The 21,510-nt window shown below is 44.8% G+C and overlaps 1 protein-coding gene across 7 annotated transcripts in view; it reads left to right on the forward strand.

Moving 5' to 3' along the window:
- The window catches only part of AUTS2 (activator of transcription and developmental regulator AUTS2), a 748,905-nt gene that overhangs the window by 188,703 nt on the left and 538,692 nt on the right, over positions 1-21,510 (forward strand). For 5 of the 7 annotated variants that reach the window (XM_085078805.1, XM_085078808.1, XM_085078806.1 and 2 more), the window contains exon 2: positions 13,217-13,480. In XM_085078805.1, the coding sequence (XP_084934931.1) occupies positions 13,217-13,480 (264 nt within the window). The remainder of the gene's footprint in view (positions 1-13,216; positions 13,481-21,510) is intronic. The other 2 variants (XM_085078809.1, XM_085078811.1) reach the window with 1 other exon arrangement.

Below are 21,510 nucleotides of genomic sequence, written 5' to 3' on the forward strand. Positions count from 1 at the left end.
GGGGGGGAGGGTTTGTTTGTTTGTTTGTATGTTTGCACAACTTTGGAGTTGAATTCTTTTGGAAGAGAAAAGGAGAGAAGTTTGCACAGTGCTGTGCAAGCAGAGGTGTAAGTGTAAGAACCCAAGGAGGTAGTTGGGCTAAGCTGAGGGAAAGGAGAAGTAGGAAGGCTTCACATTTCTCAGGGTATGGAATAAGTATTAATAAGGTCACTAAGAATTCAAAACTAATTCTGAATGAAGTAAAAACTGCCATAGCAGGAACCATAAAATATTTCATTGTAACCCTCTGTAGGATCCTTTAGCATCCTGAGCATCCTATAATGGCCCTGAGAAGGAGATTGCAAAGTGTGATATGGGAGAAGGCTGTATCCTCCTCTCCCTTGAAGAGGAAATGGGCAGAGAAGCAAAATGCTTTTGCTCTTCTAACAGGAAGAAATAATGGTTTTGTAGGTGAGGTTTAATGCTCTCAGCAAATCTTTGCAGATTTTACATTACAGTCATTTCCTCGAGTCAGACTTCCCTGCTGCCTGGTAAGTAAACACAGAAAGCATAGATTATCAGTTAAGAGTATCGACAGCATTTCAAGTGCTATCAGAGAACATTTAATTCAGTTTAATTTTGTGATAAATCTCATGTTTAATCCTCTGGTTGCTCTGCAATCATGTCTCTATTGATCTTTTCTGAATGACTGCATGCAGTTTAATAAACTTTGCCATTAACCCAAGCTTTCTAAAAGAGGAGATTGATTCCAGTATCAAGTCTGATAGAACCAATAAGCACCTGAAAATCATTAAATGTGTCCATTATAAAATATTTGCATTAAGATCAAAGTAAAAGTGTAGAGGTGAATTTGCAGCTTATTAGAGAAAGGGTTTGCAATCGGAAAGTCTCAGTATGTCAGTCAAAATCAGCAGCAGTTTTCAACCTGGCTGATTCAAGCTGACACCTCCTTTCATTTCCTATTCCTCAAATCCCTCTTTCATCCTATTGAGCAACCTCCTTCCCTCTTTTCCCAGCCGTAATTATATCCTTTAATTTATTCCATCTTCTTTACCCCAGGCATTTGTTTAGTCCAGGGGTTTGAGGTCATTTATGCCTCACAATAAAGCTGTGGACTTTGGGTGTCTTTTTGAAGTGCTGGTTTGGATTTTCTGTCCTGAACTCCTTTTCTAAGGAGTGTCCAAGATACATGAGATATAACATTGGGATGCAGAACTGGAGAGGGAAATGCTGTGCCTGTCATGCATGCAGGGAGCCTACCCCTGTGAGAGGGAAAAGCAGGAGAGAGCAAACACCAAATACACAAATGTGGCTGAGTGATAGCAGGGAGGCTGTGGATGCTCATCTCTTCCTGTAAGGATGGTGGAGAAGGTACAGAAGACATGACTTTCCCACCCTACACATCAGCTGAAGGAGAGTAAGGGAAGTTTACCTGCTTGGCAGGAGGCAGGGCAGAAGGTCCCACAGGAACACGGTGGCTGTGGTGGCTTGGGTGATGAGGTTGAAGGGCTGCAGGGGCTTGGAAGGTGAGAGATTGGCTTTGCTGTTGTTCCCAAAACAAACCACCAGGCAGTGCAAGCCCTCAGATGCTCGATGGGGTGTTGGACACTCCTGTTTCCTCTCCAGAAGGGGCTGCTTTGGTCTGGCTGTGAGTGAAGGGAGATGTGGCACCAATTCCATGAACCCAGCTCACCTTGCAGGACCTGTCTGCCCTCCATAGCCCTGTCTGTGCAGCCCCTTTGTTCCTGGGGGGCTGATCCATTCACCTCTGTAAGGATTTAGCCCTGCGAAGCACAGATGGAATAGGATGTGGTTTTACTTCCATTTTACAGATGAGCTCTGCTGCATGGGAGGGCTGAAGGCCCGAATTCATGGAGCCATTTATTTCCTTTGGAAAGCCAGTCAATGGGAATTAAATAGTTTTAGGCCCCTGAATACCCTCTTTGTGGTTCAGGGCTCAGCTTAGTGCTGCAGGTCACAGGGAGCGTCGGGGGGAGATGAGGAATTCCCACAGCCAAGTCCCACATTCATAACTCACCTTCTGAGTCCAGCCAGCTCTAATCCTGTGCCTGGCAGGGTCTGAGTGGTGATAAGGTCAGACAGGAGAGATTTGGATACCAGCCCCTACAAGCAGCTTAGAAAACAAATCTTTCCTAGGAAAGGCTTCCTTTCCAGTGCAGACTGATTTCCTGCTTATGGTTCTAATTCTTCTCAACATATTCCGTGGCTCTCGAGAGATGCATTGCGGAGCTTTATCTGTTCCTGCTCGAGGCAAGTTTTACAGAGACACAGGAGTTGGGATGCTTTTACAGAAGGAACAGTTCCGAGTTCAGTCGAGGCAGCTGCGTGCACCATGAAGTGGGGTTTGACTGTAAGTGCTGCTGAAGTGATGTGATTCACAGCTTTTGTAACTCCTTGCAAGTTTGCTGCAGGCATTAGCAAAGCTCTTGACTTGAGATGTTCTGCTTTGGAACCAGATCCCCTGACTGTGCATCCCTACCAAGTGAAATTTGTAGCTTCTAGGTGGCTATAAACAAGAAATATTGCGGTAATTGCTTTTCCAGCCACTAAATAGCCCTGAATATTAGATGACACTTCAGTTTTAAAAGACCTATCTGCAAAATATCTTGAATATTTGCAAAAGACATTATGTTTTCAGCCATAGCATAACTGTAAAGGAAATTTGCTTTTTCTCTGGTGTAGGAGGTGGCTTTGCAGAGTCTGTGCCCTGAGATAAAACTGGAGAAAGCAGCCATCTCTGGTTTTCCCTGCTTATTTATTCATGCTGTCTTCTGTGCCCATTTAACTGGAGACTATTCTACATACAAATGGAAGGAAAGATCTGTTTCACCTTCTAGGAACTGCTGAATGTACCTAGTGGTTTTTTGGGTGATGCCACATAGATTTTGGAGCACCCACTGAGCCCAGAGCTGAAGCCAGGATGTGATGCTTTTGCAGCAGTGCAGAAATAGAGGCATTTATCAGGGGCTCTGGGCTCTGCCTTGGGTACAGCTTTATACCTTTGTACAGGAGCAGCACAGCAGTCCTGCTATTTATTTCCTCGTGTGTGAGTGAGGACTCTCGAGATAGGAGCAACTTATGTCTGCTTTGTAAGAGGAGCGAAGGACAAGGCAATGAAAAATCTTGTCTGTTATGCTAAGCTGTGCTTCTGAACTGCAGAGAGGGGGATTTGCCAGTGATCAGCACCGTACAAGAATGTAATCCCTCTGGTTTTTTGATCATCAGATTTATCTTCACCGTATCTGTTTCCTTGGGGAAGAATAAGCCAGCAAATGGAAAGGTTACATATTGCTCTATTTCTTAAACTTTTGTTCTTTACTATTTTTTTTCAGCCTGAATGCTAGAAGGTGGTTTCATTTGCAGATGGGAAGTTGAACCATGGTTTCTTTTTCCCCCTCTAATTGCACAAAGGTTCTGATGCTTTTACTAATGAGGAATATTGCTAAGCTCACCTTAAGTGTTGCAGTCCTCAGGTCCTAGCTGAGCTCTCTTTCTCTCCCCTTATTTTCTAATCACTGTTCTTTCTCTTTAAAATCTTTACTCATCAGTCTTTTTGGCTGTATGCCACATGCCAAAACAGTGGTAGAGTTAGGGGGCTCCTAGAGAGGAAAAAAGAAAATCCAGAGAAATATGAGACAGTAGGAGCTGCTTGTGGGCTGAGTAGTTTGACTTCTTGACCTACAAGATACAGAAGAGTTGTTTCAAAACAGATTTTTTTGTTGTTGTTGTTAAGGCTTAATAATCCATTATTCTGTGGAGATTTTTGGTTGGGTGAAAAAACATGGAGGTTGGATTATTCATGGATTGCACTGCCTGGCATAATCCATGGGTAGTTCTGCTAATTCTGTCTTTCCTTTGCCATTTCTGCATTCTCTGAGCTGCTGACTTGGGTGTGCAGAGGGATGCTCTGCCTTCCCTGCGTACTTGTAAGGCTGCAGGTGTGCTACAGAAATACATGCCAGGGGTGTTTCCATCGCTCCCTGCTACAGTTTCCTCCTTGATTTACCTGAGTCGTCTCAAGGTGGTGCCTTTGTCTCGACTCCTGGGGACCAGGTTGTCTCATCCCACCTCGAGGCTCCAGGGCAGCAAAGCCAAGTGTGTCCCAGCTCAGTGCCTTTCTGTGGCCAAGAGATTCCAGTGAGCATCCTGAGACCTTTGGGATGCACTGGGCTTTCCTGGTGCTGCACCATCTTCCCACAAGACAAGGAATGCAGAGGTGGTTTTGGTCCAATTTACAAACCATAATACATTTTTTATGACTGCTGAGTGCTGTGCTAATGAATGGTGCCAGTGTGAGGCTGAAGTCATCTGTTTCCTAGTGCAGGGACAGCAGGGATGAGAGCTGTCTAAGCCCACATGCATTTATTCCAACCCTACAATAAGGGGGATACCCTTTAAATGTAAAATTTATTGGCCCACTAACTCCTTGCCTGGGTCTGTGGCCTGCCAACCAAAGTGCTGTTTGAATAATTCAGAGAACACAAGATGTGTGTGGAGGGTGCAGGAGCCCACAGCCAGCTTCATGCCAGCAGCTCCTGCAGTGGAATTGTATTTCCCTCCAGTGAAATCTTCCAGAATGTCTGTTTTGATCAATACATGCAAATCTTGTATAACTACATTTACAAATGTACAACATTTTTATTTTTGGGAGAAAGTTTGAAATTTTAAAACATTTTTCCATTCTAAAACAGAACAAAAAGTGAAAATAAAGAAAACTGTGAAGAAAAAGCATCCAGAAGTTTCAGTGTGGGACTGAGGAGCTGCTCAGTTAGACAAACTGAAATATTTATGTTTCATATTACTCTATATGGTTGTTGATAACTGTTCAGTTGGGTTCTCTCCACCATGAGCACCCAGTTTTCCAAGGATAAAATCTCCTGGCCCTGCTGTGAGCTGAAGCTGACCCTAGGACTGAGGCCAGTACAGCTGTGGGAGATGCCAGTCCCAGGCTGTGCCCACAGCTGATGTGCTCCTGCACCAGATCAGGGCAGTGCTGTGCAAGGCTTGAGTGGCTGGAACAGTGTGGATCCTTGGGATCACCACCCTGCATGTGCCCCTGGTGTGTTAGAGCACAGAGCAAACCTAACTCAGCACTGCTTCAGGAGCTGCCTTGGTGCTCCTCTCTCTGCCTAACCTGTAATCCTTACTGAGCACTGGAGCTCTCTTCCCTGGCATGGACACTTACAGGGAGCATCCCTAGGGACTCCTCTCCACATCTCTCCTCTGTTTCTCTTCATTCCTCAAACAAAGAAAATAAATATGAGGATGTGGCCCTGCTGCTCACAGGGTAAGGCAAGCACATTTATTTAAGGCCCAGGCTGTGAGATAAACCCAGGGCCAGTGGGAATCCCTTTCCTGAGGCTGCAAGGGCTGCAGTGTGGGAGCAGCCTTGGGGCTGTGAGCTGGGTTGAGCACAGCTGGGCTGGAGGGCTTGGACCTGTGGTGTTGGAAGCACTCAGACTTGGGGCTGGTTGTGCTCGGGGAGGAGGGATGGGCTGGAGGGGCAGTGTGGGCAGCACAGCCCTGGCAGGCTGGAGCTCTAGGGACAACAGGTACTTATCAAAGGGGACTGTGTTTGCACAGCTGTGGAGGAGTTGAGGGAACGAGGCTGAGATGGTGTCAGCAGAGGACACAGATCCACTGCTGGGACACGCCAGGTCTTGCTGCTATTCCAGCCTCAAAAAGGCATTCCTGAGTGTGCTGGAGGTCACTGAGTCAAATGTGCAGCAAAGACATAACCTTGGACTTTGCTGGCAACTTGTGTAGGGCCAAGAAAAATCTCTGGAAAAAACACGTTTGGGACTTCTAGGCTGGCAGAAGCTGGCTGGAGTCAGAGCTTCAGCATCTCTTGGCAGGAGCACACAGGCTTCTGGCTGAAGCAGAATCAGCTGTGTGTACTTTGCCTTCTACAAAGCCAGGCAGCCTCAAGAAAAACAGTTCCACGGCTCTGCAATCTAGGCTGGCATTGCTCAGCACTTCCTCGGCACCCGCTGCACCATGAGGGTTTTTCCTGACTCACGTTGCACAGGCTCCAGTAATTTCCTGACTGTTCTCCACAGCTGTAACCTGCTATGTCACAGTGTTTGAGTGATAAAACTGAGAAGGGAGGGGGGGATAAGGCTAAGAATATCGTGTCTTGTTTGAAAAGTATGAAATAAATGAATGGCAATCAATTCCTCTAATGTTCATTTTCACGTATGACATCCGCTTTTGCCAGCTCAACAAGGCTCAACAGCTGGCACCAAAGTCTTAGTTTTCCTCTGCCTCCAGCTTGTATTTGCTATGTGGCATTGAGGGAGGCCATGGCACCACATTATTTTAGAAACATCCCTGTGCCCTTATGGTGCTCACTAAAGCCTGATTTCAGGAGTGCTCAGCACTCCCAGTAGCTGCCGAAATCAATGACGGCTGTGCTTCATTAGAGAAAGTGCTCTGTGGAGCCACGTTCTCTGAAAAATCAAATCTTAGGTGCTTCCCAATGAATGCTTAAAATTTGCAGATGTTTCTGACCTGAACATGTCAGGACTGTTGTTGCCACCTATAAAATGGGAACAGTGAAATACCTTTGTCTGGCAAAACAACTGTAAAACAGGCCACTGGTATTTGTTGAGCATCCATCTGATACTATCAGGAGGAGCTGTATAGAAAAGCCCTTGAGGAAATTAATCATTGTGCATTCAGAGCAGGGTGTGAATGCAGTGTCAGTAAACAAGGTTTAGGTCCACACTATGGACAAAGAGGAGCAAACAAATCCTGAGTGGTTGCTCATTAGCTGAACACCTTCCATTCTGTGTAGGGAAATAGGAGCATGGGATCATGTAATTAAAGATTGTATCTTGGCCTGTATGCACAAGAGGCCTGAATTAAGGTGGTGGCTGCAGCCTTAATCCTGGCCTTTCATAACTTGCAAGCCCTTGACTTTGTCACCTCAATAATGTTGTCTTAATGTATTTTTGTGTGTGTAATTTAAATCGGTGAGACCTGAAAAGGAGCCTTCTGTTTATCAATGCTATTGTTAACAAACGGTTTTGGGATGAAAAATCAAAGCAATCTCTTTGCTCCAGAAGCGTTTTCACACAACATATCTGGAGCAGACAGCAACTTGCTCTGCTATTGTTTTCCTTCCTCTGCATCCACCCCGCAGCTCCTCCAGCCTGGCACTGCCTTTCATCCTCACTCTGTTGCACAACTGCTTTTGCACAACACTGAACCACTTTGTCTGTGGATTCCAGAGATGCAGGAGGCAATGGATTGCAACTTTATGAAAACAAAGCAAACAAAACAAGATTAAACCTTTCCGTGGAGGTCTTGTGGCTTGAAAGAATTGCTGGGATTAGTGGATGGGCTGCTGCACCCAATATAGTTGACATCATGCCTCTCTTCACCAGTCCCTTGTGTCCTATAATACCATAATAGTGGCATTTAGAATCCTTCTCTCTTTTGCATTGTGCTTTTCACCTGCCTTCCTTTCTCCCTGGTGTGTTTTACAAGTGTTTGTGATTTTTTGCCTCTAGATAAATGATTTTGAGGAACTAATTGTTCATGAGAAGAATACACAGTACATTTAACTTTTATCTGGAGATAAATGAAAGTTTATTATAATAATATTATCATTTTATTTTCTGATTTTGAGAGATTAGAGGGACTGGTTTTCAGATTGTTCTCAGACCTTTACATTTTGTTCTTTCTGCTGGAACTAAAATAGCGAATTATGAAACATGAGAGAGGTGTTGATGTTTTGGGGCATTTCGATCCATCAGCTATACAAATTCTTCCCCAATGTAACAGAAACACAGTAGGAGTCAGTGGGGACTGTCAAGATGTGATGGCAAATTTGGTCCCCTCAGACTGATAGTGTTTCCTGATTCTGAGGGGGTTTGGTTTGGTTTGGTTTGTGCAGCTGTTTGTGCAGGTTTTGGTTCAGTTTGTGCAGGTTTTGATTCACTTTGTGCAGGTTTTGGTTCAATTTGTGCAGGTTTTGGTTCAATTTGTGCAGGTTGCTGTCCTGGACTCCCAGCTAACGATTCCCCCTGTGTGATGTTTCCCTGTGAGGGTGGGCAGGCCCTGGCACAGGGTGCCCAGAGAAGCTGTGGCTGCCCCTGGATCCCTGGCAGTGTCCAAGGCCAGGCTGGACACTGGGGCTTGGAGCAGCCTGGAACAGTGGAAGGTGTCCCTGCCATGGCAGGGGTGGCACTGGATGGGCTTTAAGGTCCCTTCCAACCCAAACCATTCTGGGATGCTGTGCTGGCCAAGCTGCAGGATTTCTCTCAGCTGTACCCTGCAGGCATCCTAATTTCTTGCAAGCTAAACTCCTGTACCCAATGTCCTGGGTGAATGCGGAGGAGGTGTTTTTTGCCATCATTTCTGTTTCTGTGCTGTTCCCTTTGCCTGCTTCTTGCTTCCCCTCACATCCCATCCCATCCCATCCCTGGGAGCTGCTGCAGCTGACAGCAAGCTGAGGGGCTGGGCTGTCCTAGACTCAGGATGGAACTGGCAAAGAATTTCAAATCAACTTTTGTAGCTACTGAAAATGTATTTTCTTTCCCCTTAATTGGCTTCTTCCTTCTGCACTAGTGTTCCTGATCAAATGTGAATTGTTTGCTCCTTGAAAGGCTCCAGAAGTGCCTTTCTTACAGTTCTACTTGACACAATGTTTGAATGTCTGAGTAGTGAACAGGGCAGACTGGCAGCTTCAAGCTTGATTTTCTAAATATTTACGTTTAAAGTGGAGCATTTAATTGACATTTCATGACTATTTGACATTTAAAAAAAAATGTCTAATTTCTTTATACTTTATTGTTGGAGTGAAGGATAAATTGTAGGGCTCTGATACAGAGCCATAGAGGACTTCAGCAAGAACCTAAGCAGAAAATCATTGGAATATAGTTGTTTGCAATTGTAATTTGGTTTAACTAGCACTGCAGTGCAATCTAGTCCTGTTTTTAATAATCAGTTTTTAAAAACTGTATTTTACTGAGGTCAAGTTCAGTGCTAATTCAGAAAATAAGCTTTTACAATACTGGAATTGTAATGATAATCCACAAGGATGGTTTGCAAAGGTCAAGGCTTGAAATCCCTGAGCAGCACCTGAAATGTTCATGCAGAGAAATTTCTGCAGTGCATTTGCTACACACTGCAATTATAGTGTGGTTTTTCATCCAGTGTTCCCATAGAAAAATCCTGTAATAAGGAGTGAATCAGGGTTATTCCCATGGAGTTTTTAAGTTGTTGTTGGAGGGCAGGGGCAGGAGGGAAGGGCAGTGAGGGACTGGCTGGGGTGATGTGTGTCCCCACAAAGCTCTGCTCTGCTGCCACTGAGGGTTTGATTTTGAACCAATGAGCTCTCATTTACGTAGCAAGAAGATGGACTTTGCTAAAAAAAATAATGTGCAGCTCCCTGAAAGATTTGATGAGAATGCAGTGTGTCCTTCAAGCCTCTGCCTTGAGAAATGATCTGCTGGACCCACAGAGCTGCTTCTCCCTCCCTGGGCTGTGCAGGGCTGGGCTGGAGCTGTTGGTGCTGACTGGAGCCAGGAGATTGCAGTGCCACCCCTGCCCAGCACGGGAGGTCCTTCCTTCCCTGCATGGCACCTACACTGGGATCAGCTTGATTAATGTGCCCAACAGCAATAAAACAAATGGAAATTTTTTTAGATTATACAGTACACTCATAAATATTAATGCACTTTTGTATTGAATTGCATGTAATTACATATTTATACATTTAAGTCACCTTCCTGATACACTTAAGGCACTTTACTGATGAAAGATATCTCTGAAAGAGATGGTTTTAAACGGTGCCTAATATGTTTGTAGGATTTACTTAATAATGTGTGGGTTTGTATGCTGGCAGGAGAGGAGAAAAACCTCCATTAGAGACTGAATGTGTTCATGGGGTCTGCTGCTCAGGCTGAATCCACTCCACGGGTAGCTGCTGAAAAATACGACTCGACATGAAATATTACTACATCTTCTTATCTATGTAGATAAGGTCTGTGCAGTCCTGTCACCTTAGAGTAATTACAGCTTATTACTCTAATCATGATGATGCCTGAAGTCTGTAATTAAGATTGTGCTGGCTAATGTACTAGCACACGGCATGGTACAGCTATTGTCCTATCTAAACAAGGGGAAGATAAAAATGGGATGAGGGAGAAAGGGCAGCAAGTGGGGAAGTGATTTATGCAGGGCTGTGGTTCCCAGCCAAGAGCTGCTTCCATGGAGCCCAGAGCCCCACGGGGCAGAACCTGAGACAACCATGGGCAGTTTGCACCTCCAACACGAGGGAGAACACCCTGGGAGAGCTCTAGCTCTGCTCAAGCTACTTTTAATGCATCCTCTCCACCTGTGTCTGACTCATTCTTTTATCATGTCTTGTTGCAGTCTAGTCTAGTCTGCAGATGCAGACTTTAACATGTATTTCTATGTACCTATTTCTTTTAAGGCCAAGTCATGTCTCTGTTGAAAGCCATGAGAGGCTCTGCCCCACAATTCCCTCACACAGGGTTTGACCCCCAGCATTCTGATTTTCCCCACAGTGGTGTTAGCTGTTGAAAAGCAGATGACTCTTCTGGAGGAGCAGAGTTGGCTAAACACCAATCTTTTTGTCTAAATCTCACAGCAAGCCCACCCACCAAACAGGGTTTACGGCCTCTTGCACATGTGGAGCTCCTTTGCCTCTCCTTGCTTGTGAGCAGAAGATACACCTTATTTTTGAATATTCCTGCCAACCTTTCCTTCTGCCTTGGAAGGTGCCTTTCCATGCAGTGTGGGGAAGGCTTTGTGGATTTGGTGTCACTCATCTTAGCCATGGGTTTATGAGCAGATTCCTTCCCTCCAGTTCTGACATGAGCTCCACGTTCTCTGGGTGTGTCTGACAAGTTGTGGAGCTTTATGCAGCTGTGTGGAACATGGGCTCTGAGGAGGGGTTATCCCAGGTACATCCATGGTGATCTGCTGAGTCTGACCCATCTCACATCCCTGTTAAAGCTAATAGGAACAAGTTATTTCTTGATGGAAGTGCCTGGCCCCATTAGACGTTTTATAAGCTTCTGGAAGCCTGCCACTGTTTCATTTAGATCACTCACAGCTGGGGGAAAAAAATCCCACAAAAGCTGCTTAGTCATTAGAAGAATTTATTTTTTTCCCAGAAAGTTTCCCTTTGTTCACTCCTTCAGCCTTTCACATTTAAAGTGAATCCTCTTGAATAGCATTTGTATCTACAAACATTGAGCTCTGTGTTTTAACAGAAGTCTTTGCTGATATAATGTTCTACTCATAAAACATTGGATTTTTTTTGTACTGACACAAAGAATAGTTAGCAGCGTGATGATAGCTATCCTAAGTTACAAATCAGTGTTAAGATAAAATATCTGTTATTTTATAGCCTGCCCTTGCTGTCCAGGAGGTCCAGGTGTCTGTGGGTGCTGTAGTTTTACAAAGTTGTTGATGGTGAGCACTGGTGAAATGGTTACTGCACCTGAGAATTTGCCTTCCTGAATTTATGGCACGCAGTTAAACCTAAAACCCTCCTGGGAAGGGAGGCAGAAGGTGTGCTGAGAAAAGGGGTTGTTCTTGCTTTTGATTTCCTTGGGCAGCTCTGTAGGATCTCTCAGCTTGTGCACAAGGAGATCCCAAAGCAATTTAGGAAGATCAGTGCTACTACTGAGCTCTTCAGAAGCTGGAGGAACCAGCCAGGAGAGACAGGAGCTTCTTAAATTACTAAACCTGGGTTATAGCTAAGGATGCTAAAATTCTCTTTCATGAGGTTGGAAAAGGCTCCTAACTTTTTGGATATGAGTAAAACCGTGTGAAGAAAAGCCCAGAGTATCTCTTGTGGTGTCTTAGGTGAAGAAAAGGTAGAAAAAGTGTATTATAGCTTCTAAGTACTCCCATCCTTAATGCCTGTAAAATCATTTCTTTTGCTAAATATCAAATTTGAACAATGAGTGTCTTCAGTTTAATTAATCATCTCATTGGTTTCAGTTATGAATTTTGTGAAGCTCTTGTGTTTTAGAGAGTCATTTAGGGAGCAGTCTTTAATTAAAGCCAAACTGCTTTTTGCCTTTAGGCATGTTTTTTTGCATTAAAAGGTGACATAATTTGAATTATATTCTCCTGAGCCTCAGTCTTGATGTGACACTGGGACCAATAGCCTTTCCTGCTGTCAGTTTTAATATAAAGTGACAATAAACAACAGCTGAAAGGCTCACAAGATTGCCCAGTACTTTATGGTGGGCATGGAAGCTTCTGGTCAAAGCAGCCAGGAGTGCAGAAAGCATGACTCTTGTTTCAGCACCATCCCTTGCCCTGGCAGCACCACTCCCTGAGCTGGGCAGCTCTTGGAGCAGCTGTGACTCAGCACATTGCCTTTATTGGATGCACAGTGTGCACTGTAATTAACATCTTTCCAACAGCTTCTCATTCTTCTCTCCTAATGAATTCTCCAGCCTCCTCTTCCTCTGCCTTGAATTCTGTGCTGTTGAAAAAGATTCATTTCAAGTAACATTTATCTGAAATGAAAATGGGATTATGTGTGTTGCAGGTTATTCATAAGAAAACAGCTGTGGGCTAAGTGACAAAACTCACATTTGTGTTACAAGAGTGGAGTATTTTTTAATAGACAGACATCGATTCTGGGGGTTAAAGGGTCAGTGACAAAGTTTTCAAATGCAAGTTGCTTTTTTGGTGCACTTTTCACCCCTCTCCCTGAGATTTGGAAATCTACTGCTTAAGTCAGGCTTGAGGGAAACGTGCCCTGAAGTCAGTGGAGATTCATTGGCCCTAATTAGATTTAGGTCAGCTCGTGCCTTGGCTTCTCAAATGCAAGAAATAATAAGAATAAATATTGGAAAGTCAAGCATTGTTTAAATCAAAGCAGATTGTTAATTTAAACATTATAAACAAATGCTGTCTTCTAAATGTGTGCTCACTTGATACATGAGATGCTTTTGAGAATTGAGGTTGACTGTATGAAGTCTCAAGGAGGATGTATCTCCTTCCATGCCCTCATTTCATCCTGCCAATTTTATTTAGCATTTGCCTATCTTTTGATGAAGAGGACATCAGTGAACTGTGGTTTTTTTTCCTTTTCTGGTGACTGCAGCATTGCCCTGAGAATGCTTTGCAGGTCACCTGGAACCAAACCAGAGCTGCAGTTTAACCACTGTGTTTTTCTCCTCTTGTCCCTCTGCAGAAGGACGTAGCTCTGAAACCTCAGGAACGTGTGGAGAAGCGACAGAATCCTCTGGCCAAGAAGAAACGGGAAGCACTTACCAATGGGCTGTCGTATCTTCCAAAAAAGAACAGACTCCACCACCACCAGTACAGCTCCGACCGGGAAAATGACCGAAACCTGTGCCAGCACCTTGGGAAAAGGAAGAAATTTCCAAAGGGCCTCAGACAGGTGGGAGACAAGTTCCCTGCTGAGGGGAGGGAGGGCTCTGCCCGCTGGCTCGTGGTATGTAGAAGCCAATTTCTCATTTTGGGGGATTGCTTATTTTAATACTTTTGTGGTTGTTTTGTTCTTGAGCTCTTGGGTGCTGTGTCCTACCCCTGGAGGGGGTGGACTGAGAGGGAGAGCAAGTGGTGTATTGATGCTAGAGCTGATCTGATTAATAAATGTGTGAAGGTGGGAAGAGCTTTCCACAGCTGTGAGACTGTCAGAGCAAACAAATGTGGTCTCTGTAATTGCAAGGCCAACTTCGTCCTATAAAGACCTTCTTGTCTTCAGACTTTGTGCACAGAAGCAGGAGACCCCTCTGAATATTAAGGATGAGGTGAAGTAATTGCAAGAAGGGCAGCTGTTAATCAAAGCAAAGCTCTAAGACTGATTAGAGTGTGAGGAGCTCATTTGTAGGGTGTCAGTGGTGTCTGCTCCCCTGGGTCACTGATTGCCTCCCCTAAGCAAGAACTTCTGCCTTCCCAACAGTGGTGGGAAGTGAGCAGGGAACATCCAGAGTTGCAAAGCTTGAGGCTGAAAACATTGTACTCTTCTTCATGTCTGTGCAGTGTTGGGTTTGTTATGTTTTTTAAAGAAGAAATCGTGACAGGTTTGATTTCTATGATACTGGTAATAGTAAATGGTAGTAGTGGTAAGGTCAGCTTTTGCCTGTGTTTGAGTGATATTAATGACTCTTGAACCAAAATTTAAAGGTTTAATGGGGATGGTTGATATTTGTGGAATCAGTCTTCATCCTTGTTTAGTGCAAGCCAAGCATTGCTTTGCAAGAAACTTGTAGAAAACAGTGAGAATTCACTGCTTCTCATTTTGTGAGTCCAGGGAGATGGAAGGAACATTGAGGATGACAAGTATGCTGACATGTATTCAATTTTGATATGCACAGTTAGAGAAGCTGGGAAAAAAATAGGTTTTCATGATGATTTGGCAGCCTATAGCTTATCTGTATATAGGAATAAAGTAAGATATACGGTACTTCAGCAGAGCAAACAAATTGTAAAATGCCTATTCTGCACTACCAGCTGTTAAAGGTGTTTCTTCTAATTTAATTTGACTTGGTCTTTCAAAGTAAGGTGGGGGGAAACTCTTCAGGATAGCTGATGCAATGGTTATACTATAAGTAGATACTGAAGGTTGCTGTGTTTCCTTGACTGTTTCCTGTGTTAATCTCTGTGGTTTCTGTCCTGTTTTGATCTGTCAGATGGCAAATATCTCTGCTTTGGGCAACAGAACTGAATATTTGCACTGTGAACTCTTCTAGTGTGGCCTAATGTCAGGTGGAACCTTTCTGCCCAGAATCTCAGCTGTGAAAGAAATCAGCCTCACTGCTGATGGAGATTATTTGTGAGGTTGTGTTTTGGGGAATAAATATGTATTGGCTTGGAAGGTATTGAGTTGACAAATGTCGTGGAAAATGCTTTTCCTATGAGGTGATAAATCTGAGTACTCTGCTTAATTCCTAGGGGATAAGACTGAGAGGAAATAAAATATCTTGCTCAATATAAATGTAATACATTTGGTAGGGGTAGAGCTCCTCAGATAAGAACATTTTAGTCTCATGAACAGTGTTGGTGATGACAAACCCATGCGGCTTTGGCACTTGGACATGCAGAAAAGATGGAATGGAAAAGACTACAAAGTTCTTTGAACAGATGTGCCCACCACCTTTACACAGGGAGTTTTGGGTAAACATTTTCTGACCTGTTTCAAAACAAATGGTGAAGACCACAGAAGAAGGAGGAGATTGATAATTTCTGAGGTAGTTTTTTCTGATCACGTTACACTTCTCCTCCTCAAGTGACTCTTGGCTGCATACCTTGAGTTGCTTTCCCCATCCAGGTCCATCCCACTGCATTCCTGGGCTCCTGAAGGGGAAGTATGTTTGCTTGTCAACTTTCTCAGATGGCAGTGAGCCAAGAACTGGGGCCACTGTGGTTTGTGTGACACAGCAGGAGTGTCTGGAGCCACTGCGAGTTCAAGAGGCTTCTGGGTGTACACAGTGCCCTTGCTATATTAGAGCTGTATCTTTTATACATAAACAGTTAATCCTGCCTCTCGTGTCTCTGGGGGAATCCTGAATTGTCACCTGTGATTACTGTAACTGGATGGCAGGATGCAATCTCAGTGCTGTCACTTGCATTCCTGTGCTGCCGTAAGACCTTGGCTGCAGTCTGTCCTTGCTGGGAAATGTTTCATACCTGGAGATCCTGTTCATAGTTTTACCAGTGGTTGACAGTTCTGTTGGATATGCTTTCCTGTGAAATCTGTTATCTGCTGGAAGTAACTCTCACTGCAGGATTTAGAGTATGAAGCTCCCTTGTCAAACAGATTTAGTTGAAGTCAGCTATTGAAAGCATTGCTAATTAGTTTTCAGAGAAAATCCTTGCAGTATTCATGCAGGTATTTATCCAGCTCTGTTGAAATGCCTACAGGTTTATTGAAATCCAGAAAATGTGAAACTGTAGGTTAATTAAGGCTCATATTTTACTAGCGAGAAGACTTTTGAACTCTGCTTTGTGAGCTTTTATAAATGTACTTATTAAATGCCTCCAGGAAATTTTAGTCGGCGTTAAGCAAACATAAGACTCATCAGAATATTTCTCCAGCGTTTTAAATTTAATTTCCTTTACATTAATTGGCGATGGCATGTTTTTATGTGCTTTCAGTAAAAATCATTTGGAAATCTTAAAGTGAACATTTTTAAACTAGTAAAAGGGTGGCAAACTTTTTTAAATGGGTTTTAATGAGATTTAATTCCTCAAGGTCCGAGCACGGTGGGGCATACCAGGAAACAATGAGCTTTAAAGGCAGAAAGAGTGTTGAGAGTATTTTGATAATGAGGGGGAAGGATCATTTCTCTTCGTTCAGTGGGCATGTGTTTTGGACAGAACAGAAGACATTGACTTTTGCTACCTCCACCATTTCCTTCATTGTTTTCTCCATCTGCTGGGAGATTCTAGCATCTTCTTGCAGAAAAGGATCATCTCTAAATCAGCAATCTGTGTGTTGGGCAAGGGGTGCCTTGGCTGGCTCATGTCTGCATGAGAGCCAGCAGCTGCTGGGCTCTGCCTTCTCCCCCTGATTCCAGAGACACTTCCAGAATATCAAATCCCATTCCCAGATACCGCAGGAGCGCAGGGAAGGAGATAAATGGTAATAAAGAGGGGGTGGGTGATAAGTAAAGGGAAGAAAACTCATGATGGAGAGATGAATTAGGAGGTACATTTTAATGAGATAAAGGAAAAATGGGAAGAACAGCAGAAGAAGATACACTGCTGACTCTGGCAGTTCCCAGCTACAAGCATTAAAAACCATTAGCTTTCACCTCATAGTCCATTACATGAATCAATTAAAGGGGAGGGAGGGGAGTGTTGAAGCTGCTCCTTCTCAGAATTAAGTCCACAATCCCCTTGGCAATCTCACCCTGAACCTATATATCTTAAATCTGAGCCTACTGAGCCTTTGGGTGGCTGATCTGGACAGCCATTGCTGTGCCATCATTGTCACTTGAGAGCATCCTGTGGTTGATGGTGTGATTCAGTCCCAGCACAGGTGTCCCCTGGTGCAGAGGTGCCCGTGTGCCTCAGTGCAGCACAGCTGTGGTGCAGATGGTGAAATGCCCGTGTGTGCTGAGCTGTTCTGCAGTCACAGCGGCTGGGAAAGGCTCGCAGAGCTGCCTGCACACGGCAGGTCCTGCAGCAGGGCGGGAGGTGGCTGTCAGCTCCCCGGCTGGGTGACACTGGTCGGGAGCGGAGCAGATGGGTTGGATTGTCACCGCCACTGGGATCCCGGGGAGAGCTGACTGTGGTGACAAGCGATTTACAATGTGCTATTTACAGTTTGGGTTTGCAGGCTCTCAATGACATCTGAGTGCTCTTTAGCAACTGCTTTCATTACTACTTTTCTAAGAACTGCTAATTGAAAATGAAATTGTGGGTGGGCTCTGGGAGTGCTGTAGCAGCTACAAGTACAAGCTACACAGCCACGGAGAACTGTTTCATTTCTTGGACTCCCTACTGCAGCTCTGTGCAAGGGAAAAAAATGAGGATATATTTGTGCAGTGTGAGGTCAGACACCTTGGAAATCCTGCCTACAGCATGCATCGCCCAGAGTGAGTGATAAAGGCTTGAATCTCCTTGTACATAGCTGCTGGGATTTGGGGTTCCTTTACTGGCAGCCAGTGTATTTCAGTGACTGTAAAACTTCTGAAGATCAGGAAGGAACCTGGCCTGTGAAACAACCCCGTGCCGGGCAACAGAGGGGATTGGAAGCTGTGTGTGGGATTTTGGGGCTGGTTTTTCACTGCTGGAGGTCTGGCTTTGTATGAAGTGACAGGAAATATCACTACTGAATGTGGAACAAAGCCATATGTCTTGGGAGTGGTACCAGCCAGGATCAGGTCAACAGGGATATGGCCATGCATTGATGGAAAGGGAGATAATGTTCCCATTCTGTCTGTAAAGGGAGAAGCTGCTTGGTTTGGGTTTTTTTTTCAGATTCAAAATGCCAGTGCAACCACTTTGAAATGAGCGGATTAGCTGTTTGTGCTGCAGCCTTGCACAGCGTGGTTTGACTCTGTGCCAGCGTTGCCAAAAGTCTGAAGGCACCTACAGAAAGTGTCATCAGCAACAAGACTTGCAGGGGCCACTGGTTTGAAGAAACTGCGTTGGTATCGTTGGTTTGGTCACCCAAAGCACTGACTATTAATCTGCCATATTAAACAACATTTAATTTGAAGAATAAACAATGAAATTATGAAAAACATCGGATTACAGCTCTGAAAGAGTGGGAAAGGCCACGTCTAGGTAACTGTGCTTTGAGGTTACATCACAACATGAGTGGGTGTAGTAATACAGTGATGCTCATGTGACAAAGGGAGATGGGTAGATCTGGGCTTTGAGAAGCCTTTGTAGGATAGAAAAGGGGAAAGAGGTCTGTGGGGAAGGGCTGGGGCTTTACAGACATGTAGGCTGGGCTGTGTAGGGTTTTTGAGAGGTAAATGTTACACAGTGGTGCTCGTGTGGAGGGATATGCCCAGAGAGGGGGCAGGTTTTGTGAGTGAATATCCTCTGTCTCACCTCATGTCCAGCTCAGTTTATCCAGTCCACCATGGTGCTGTGGAAACGCTGAGTGCTTCATGCTGGCCAGTTGGTAATTTCACCCTTGGCAGGGACCCACACTTTATTTTCACACATGCACAGTGTGTGGATTCCTGTCTGTGTGCGAGCATGTGCTGAAAGCTGGGCTGCCATTCAGTTCCCTCCTCGTTTCCCATTTGGAAACCGCCGTGGGTGACAAACAGTGCTTGAATTACAAGCATTTTGTGATTCTCGACTGCTGTTTGCCTCTGATCAGAGTCCACAGAAATCTCCAGCTGCACTTAACCCGCAGTCACCGTATCCAGTGCGTCATCTGTGAAGGCACCCAGCTGCTCGAAAGCATCCAAACAACTTCTGGGCCCTGATAATATATAATTGAGCTCAATGGGCACAGAAAAGATTGTTGTTCTCTGCAGAAAGGACTGAAAAATGATATGTGTGTCTTCGTGCGCCTGCTGTTCCGCTCTGCACATCCCCCCAGGCTCACCCCAGCTCCTGAATGGGCACTTTGGATTCCAGGAGAGCACACACAAAGGCTGCCATGGGAATGCAGAGCTGGTCCCGGGATGCTGCTCTCCAGCAGCAGGGCAGGGCTGTGCTCAGCCAGAGCAAACACCTGCAGTCATTGATCAGCGCTGGGGAGCTGCCACTCCACCGAACGTTCGCCCGCAGTGACATGTCACAGGCGTCCCCCCCTTATAATCACCAGTTCCACCTGCAATTTTTCAATAAGCTATTGAATTATACCTCTCTAAATGATACACTGCAAATCCAGCAGGTCCTAATTGCTAATGATGGTTCTGAAAGACTTTCATTTGACTGTAATTAGGTTTGCAAGCAATCAGCTGCCCTTATCAGGATGGAAACACATATAATGTAAAATACAGGCTGGTGGGAACTGAGCGTTTTCTTAAAAGGAGGAGGGAAGAGGAAGATGTTTTATTAGCAGAAGCTGTGACATATTTTAACACCTTGAAAACATCATGTGTGAAATTAATTCTGCTCAGTATTATACCATCTGGCAATGTTATTGTTCTGTATATATTGCCATGTAAAGTGTGCTTTTTTCGTCTGGGTATGAGCCTGTGCTTGAAATAGTAATCATGAGTCAAATTGATTACTAAGGATGTTAGCCCTGCTAGATGGCTTAAAAATACATTTTGGGAAGTCCCAGGGACTCAAAATGGCTTCTCCATGGAGAGCTTCCCTTGCAGGGTTGATGAGGTTAGAAGAAAAGGGCCTTGTTTCTGCCATGCCCCTGTCGTGTGGACAAATGTATGTATCCAAAGGTAAGAACTCTACTCATGTACTGTTTATTGATGCTAAAGTAGAAAGTGCCTGTATCTCAGCCTCAGAACCACTGTACTTAGTATGGTGGTTTGATCCTGCCTGTGTGCTGCTGTGCATTAGCAGCTTCAGCACCAGTGTAGGCACAGAGTCCCCAGATGTAGATGCAGAACAATACAAGCTCACAATTTGGTTAGAGGCTGGTGTTTGCCCACTCTGGATGACATATCAGCTGTTGGGCAGTGTGGGTTGTCCCTTAACCAGGACTCAGGGTGGCACTAACACCTGACACAGAGTCCAGTGTGACTGTTGGGATACTTCTGGATGGTGGAGCTTGTACAGCCAAGGAGGAGCATGGAGGAACTCAGGTCATATCTGGCCACAGGAATAAACAGTGGAATAGTAGTATCTCCCCCACTGCTCTGAAGCTGATGGTGTGAGCTGATCACCCCTGGGCTGAGGCACAGGAAGGGTTTCTTTGCCTCCTGTGCTTGCGCCTGCTGTCGCTGTTGTGTTGAGTGTGATCAGGCTTGCAAGAAAATGAGCAATGTTGGCATGTTTTTATTTCTAATGCAAATATTGCCACTCTCTGTGCTCTGCCTTGCTGCCTCTCACTTCGTCTTTTGACTCCAGTTTGCTCAGCTCTGAGAGAGAGTTGCAGAGATGTCACCATGCTGTTACCTGAGCAGGTAATGCTGTTTGGAAAAAGTTCCACCCAGTGTGACACAAACTGCCAGCAAATTCCACCTGAAAAAAAGGAGATCAGAAGCAGTCCCTTTTGGGCTAACCTAATTATATTAATCAATTAGATAGCTTGAGAATTTCAGTAAAAAAAAAAAATTCTTGTGCACACAGCAGCTATTGTCTCTCTTTTAATGTTGGCACCCTTTAATTGAAAACTTAAATGATTGTTAAATGTGCCAGGAAGTGAACCATATTTTAAATGTTCAATGCAATCAATTGCTGTCTTAAAAGTTTCCATGCATGTTACCAGTAAGGAATTAAACAAAAAATTAGTTTTGACTGAGTCTGCCTGGAGATAAATTAAATGCTAGCTTAAGTATTATAAGACAGTATAATCAAGTGACCATTTTTAATTTAAAAAGGAAATCATCCAGAACTTTTAAAATTTTTCTTTTTTGTATTCTAGAAAGAAATTTAGGCCAAGACTTCTAACCTATAGGTTTGCCTATGAATTAATTGTAAGCACAGAAGTTCATCCTCAAATTTGTTATGAAAAATTAGATTGTTGAAGTTACGTTCCTTGATTCCTGTTTTCTCCTCTACAAACTCATTATTCACCAGGGCAGGAGGTGTGGGAGTGATGGATTTCGATGTGGCTGTAGCTCCCACCAGCACCGGGGGGGTTTGCAGCATGGCTGTGGTGCAGGGCTGGTGGCAGGAGCAGGAGCAGGCTCTGCTGCAGGGCTGGTGGCAGGAGCAGGAGCAGGCTCTGCTGCAGGGCTGGTGGCAGGAGCAGGAGCAGGCTCTGCTGCAGGGCTGGGGGCAGGAGCAGGAGCAGGCTCTGCTGCAGGGCTGGGGGCAGGAGCAGGAGCAGGCTCTGCTGCAGGGCTGGTGGCAGGAGCAGGAGCAGGAGCAGGCTCTGCTGCAGGGCTGGCACAGGGAGGCTGTGGTGCCCCAGTG

Source organism: Lichenostomus cassidix, chromosome 19 (assembly GCF_008360975.1).
Source record: "Lichenostomus cassidix isolate B80296 chromosome 19, HeHo_3.0, whole genome shotgun sequence".
Classification (NCBI taxonomy): Eukaryota; Metazoa; Chordata; class Aves; order Passeriformes; family Meliphagidae; genus Lichenostomus; species Lichenostomus cassidix.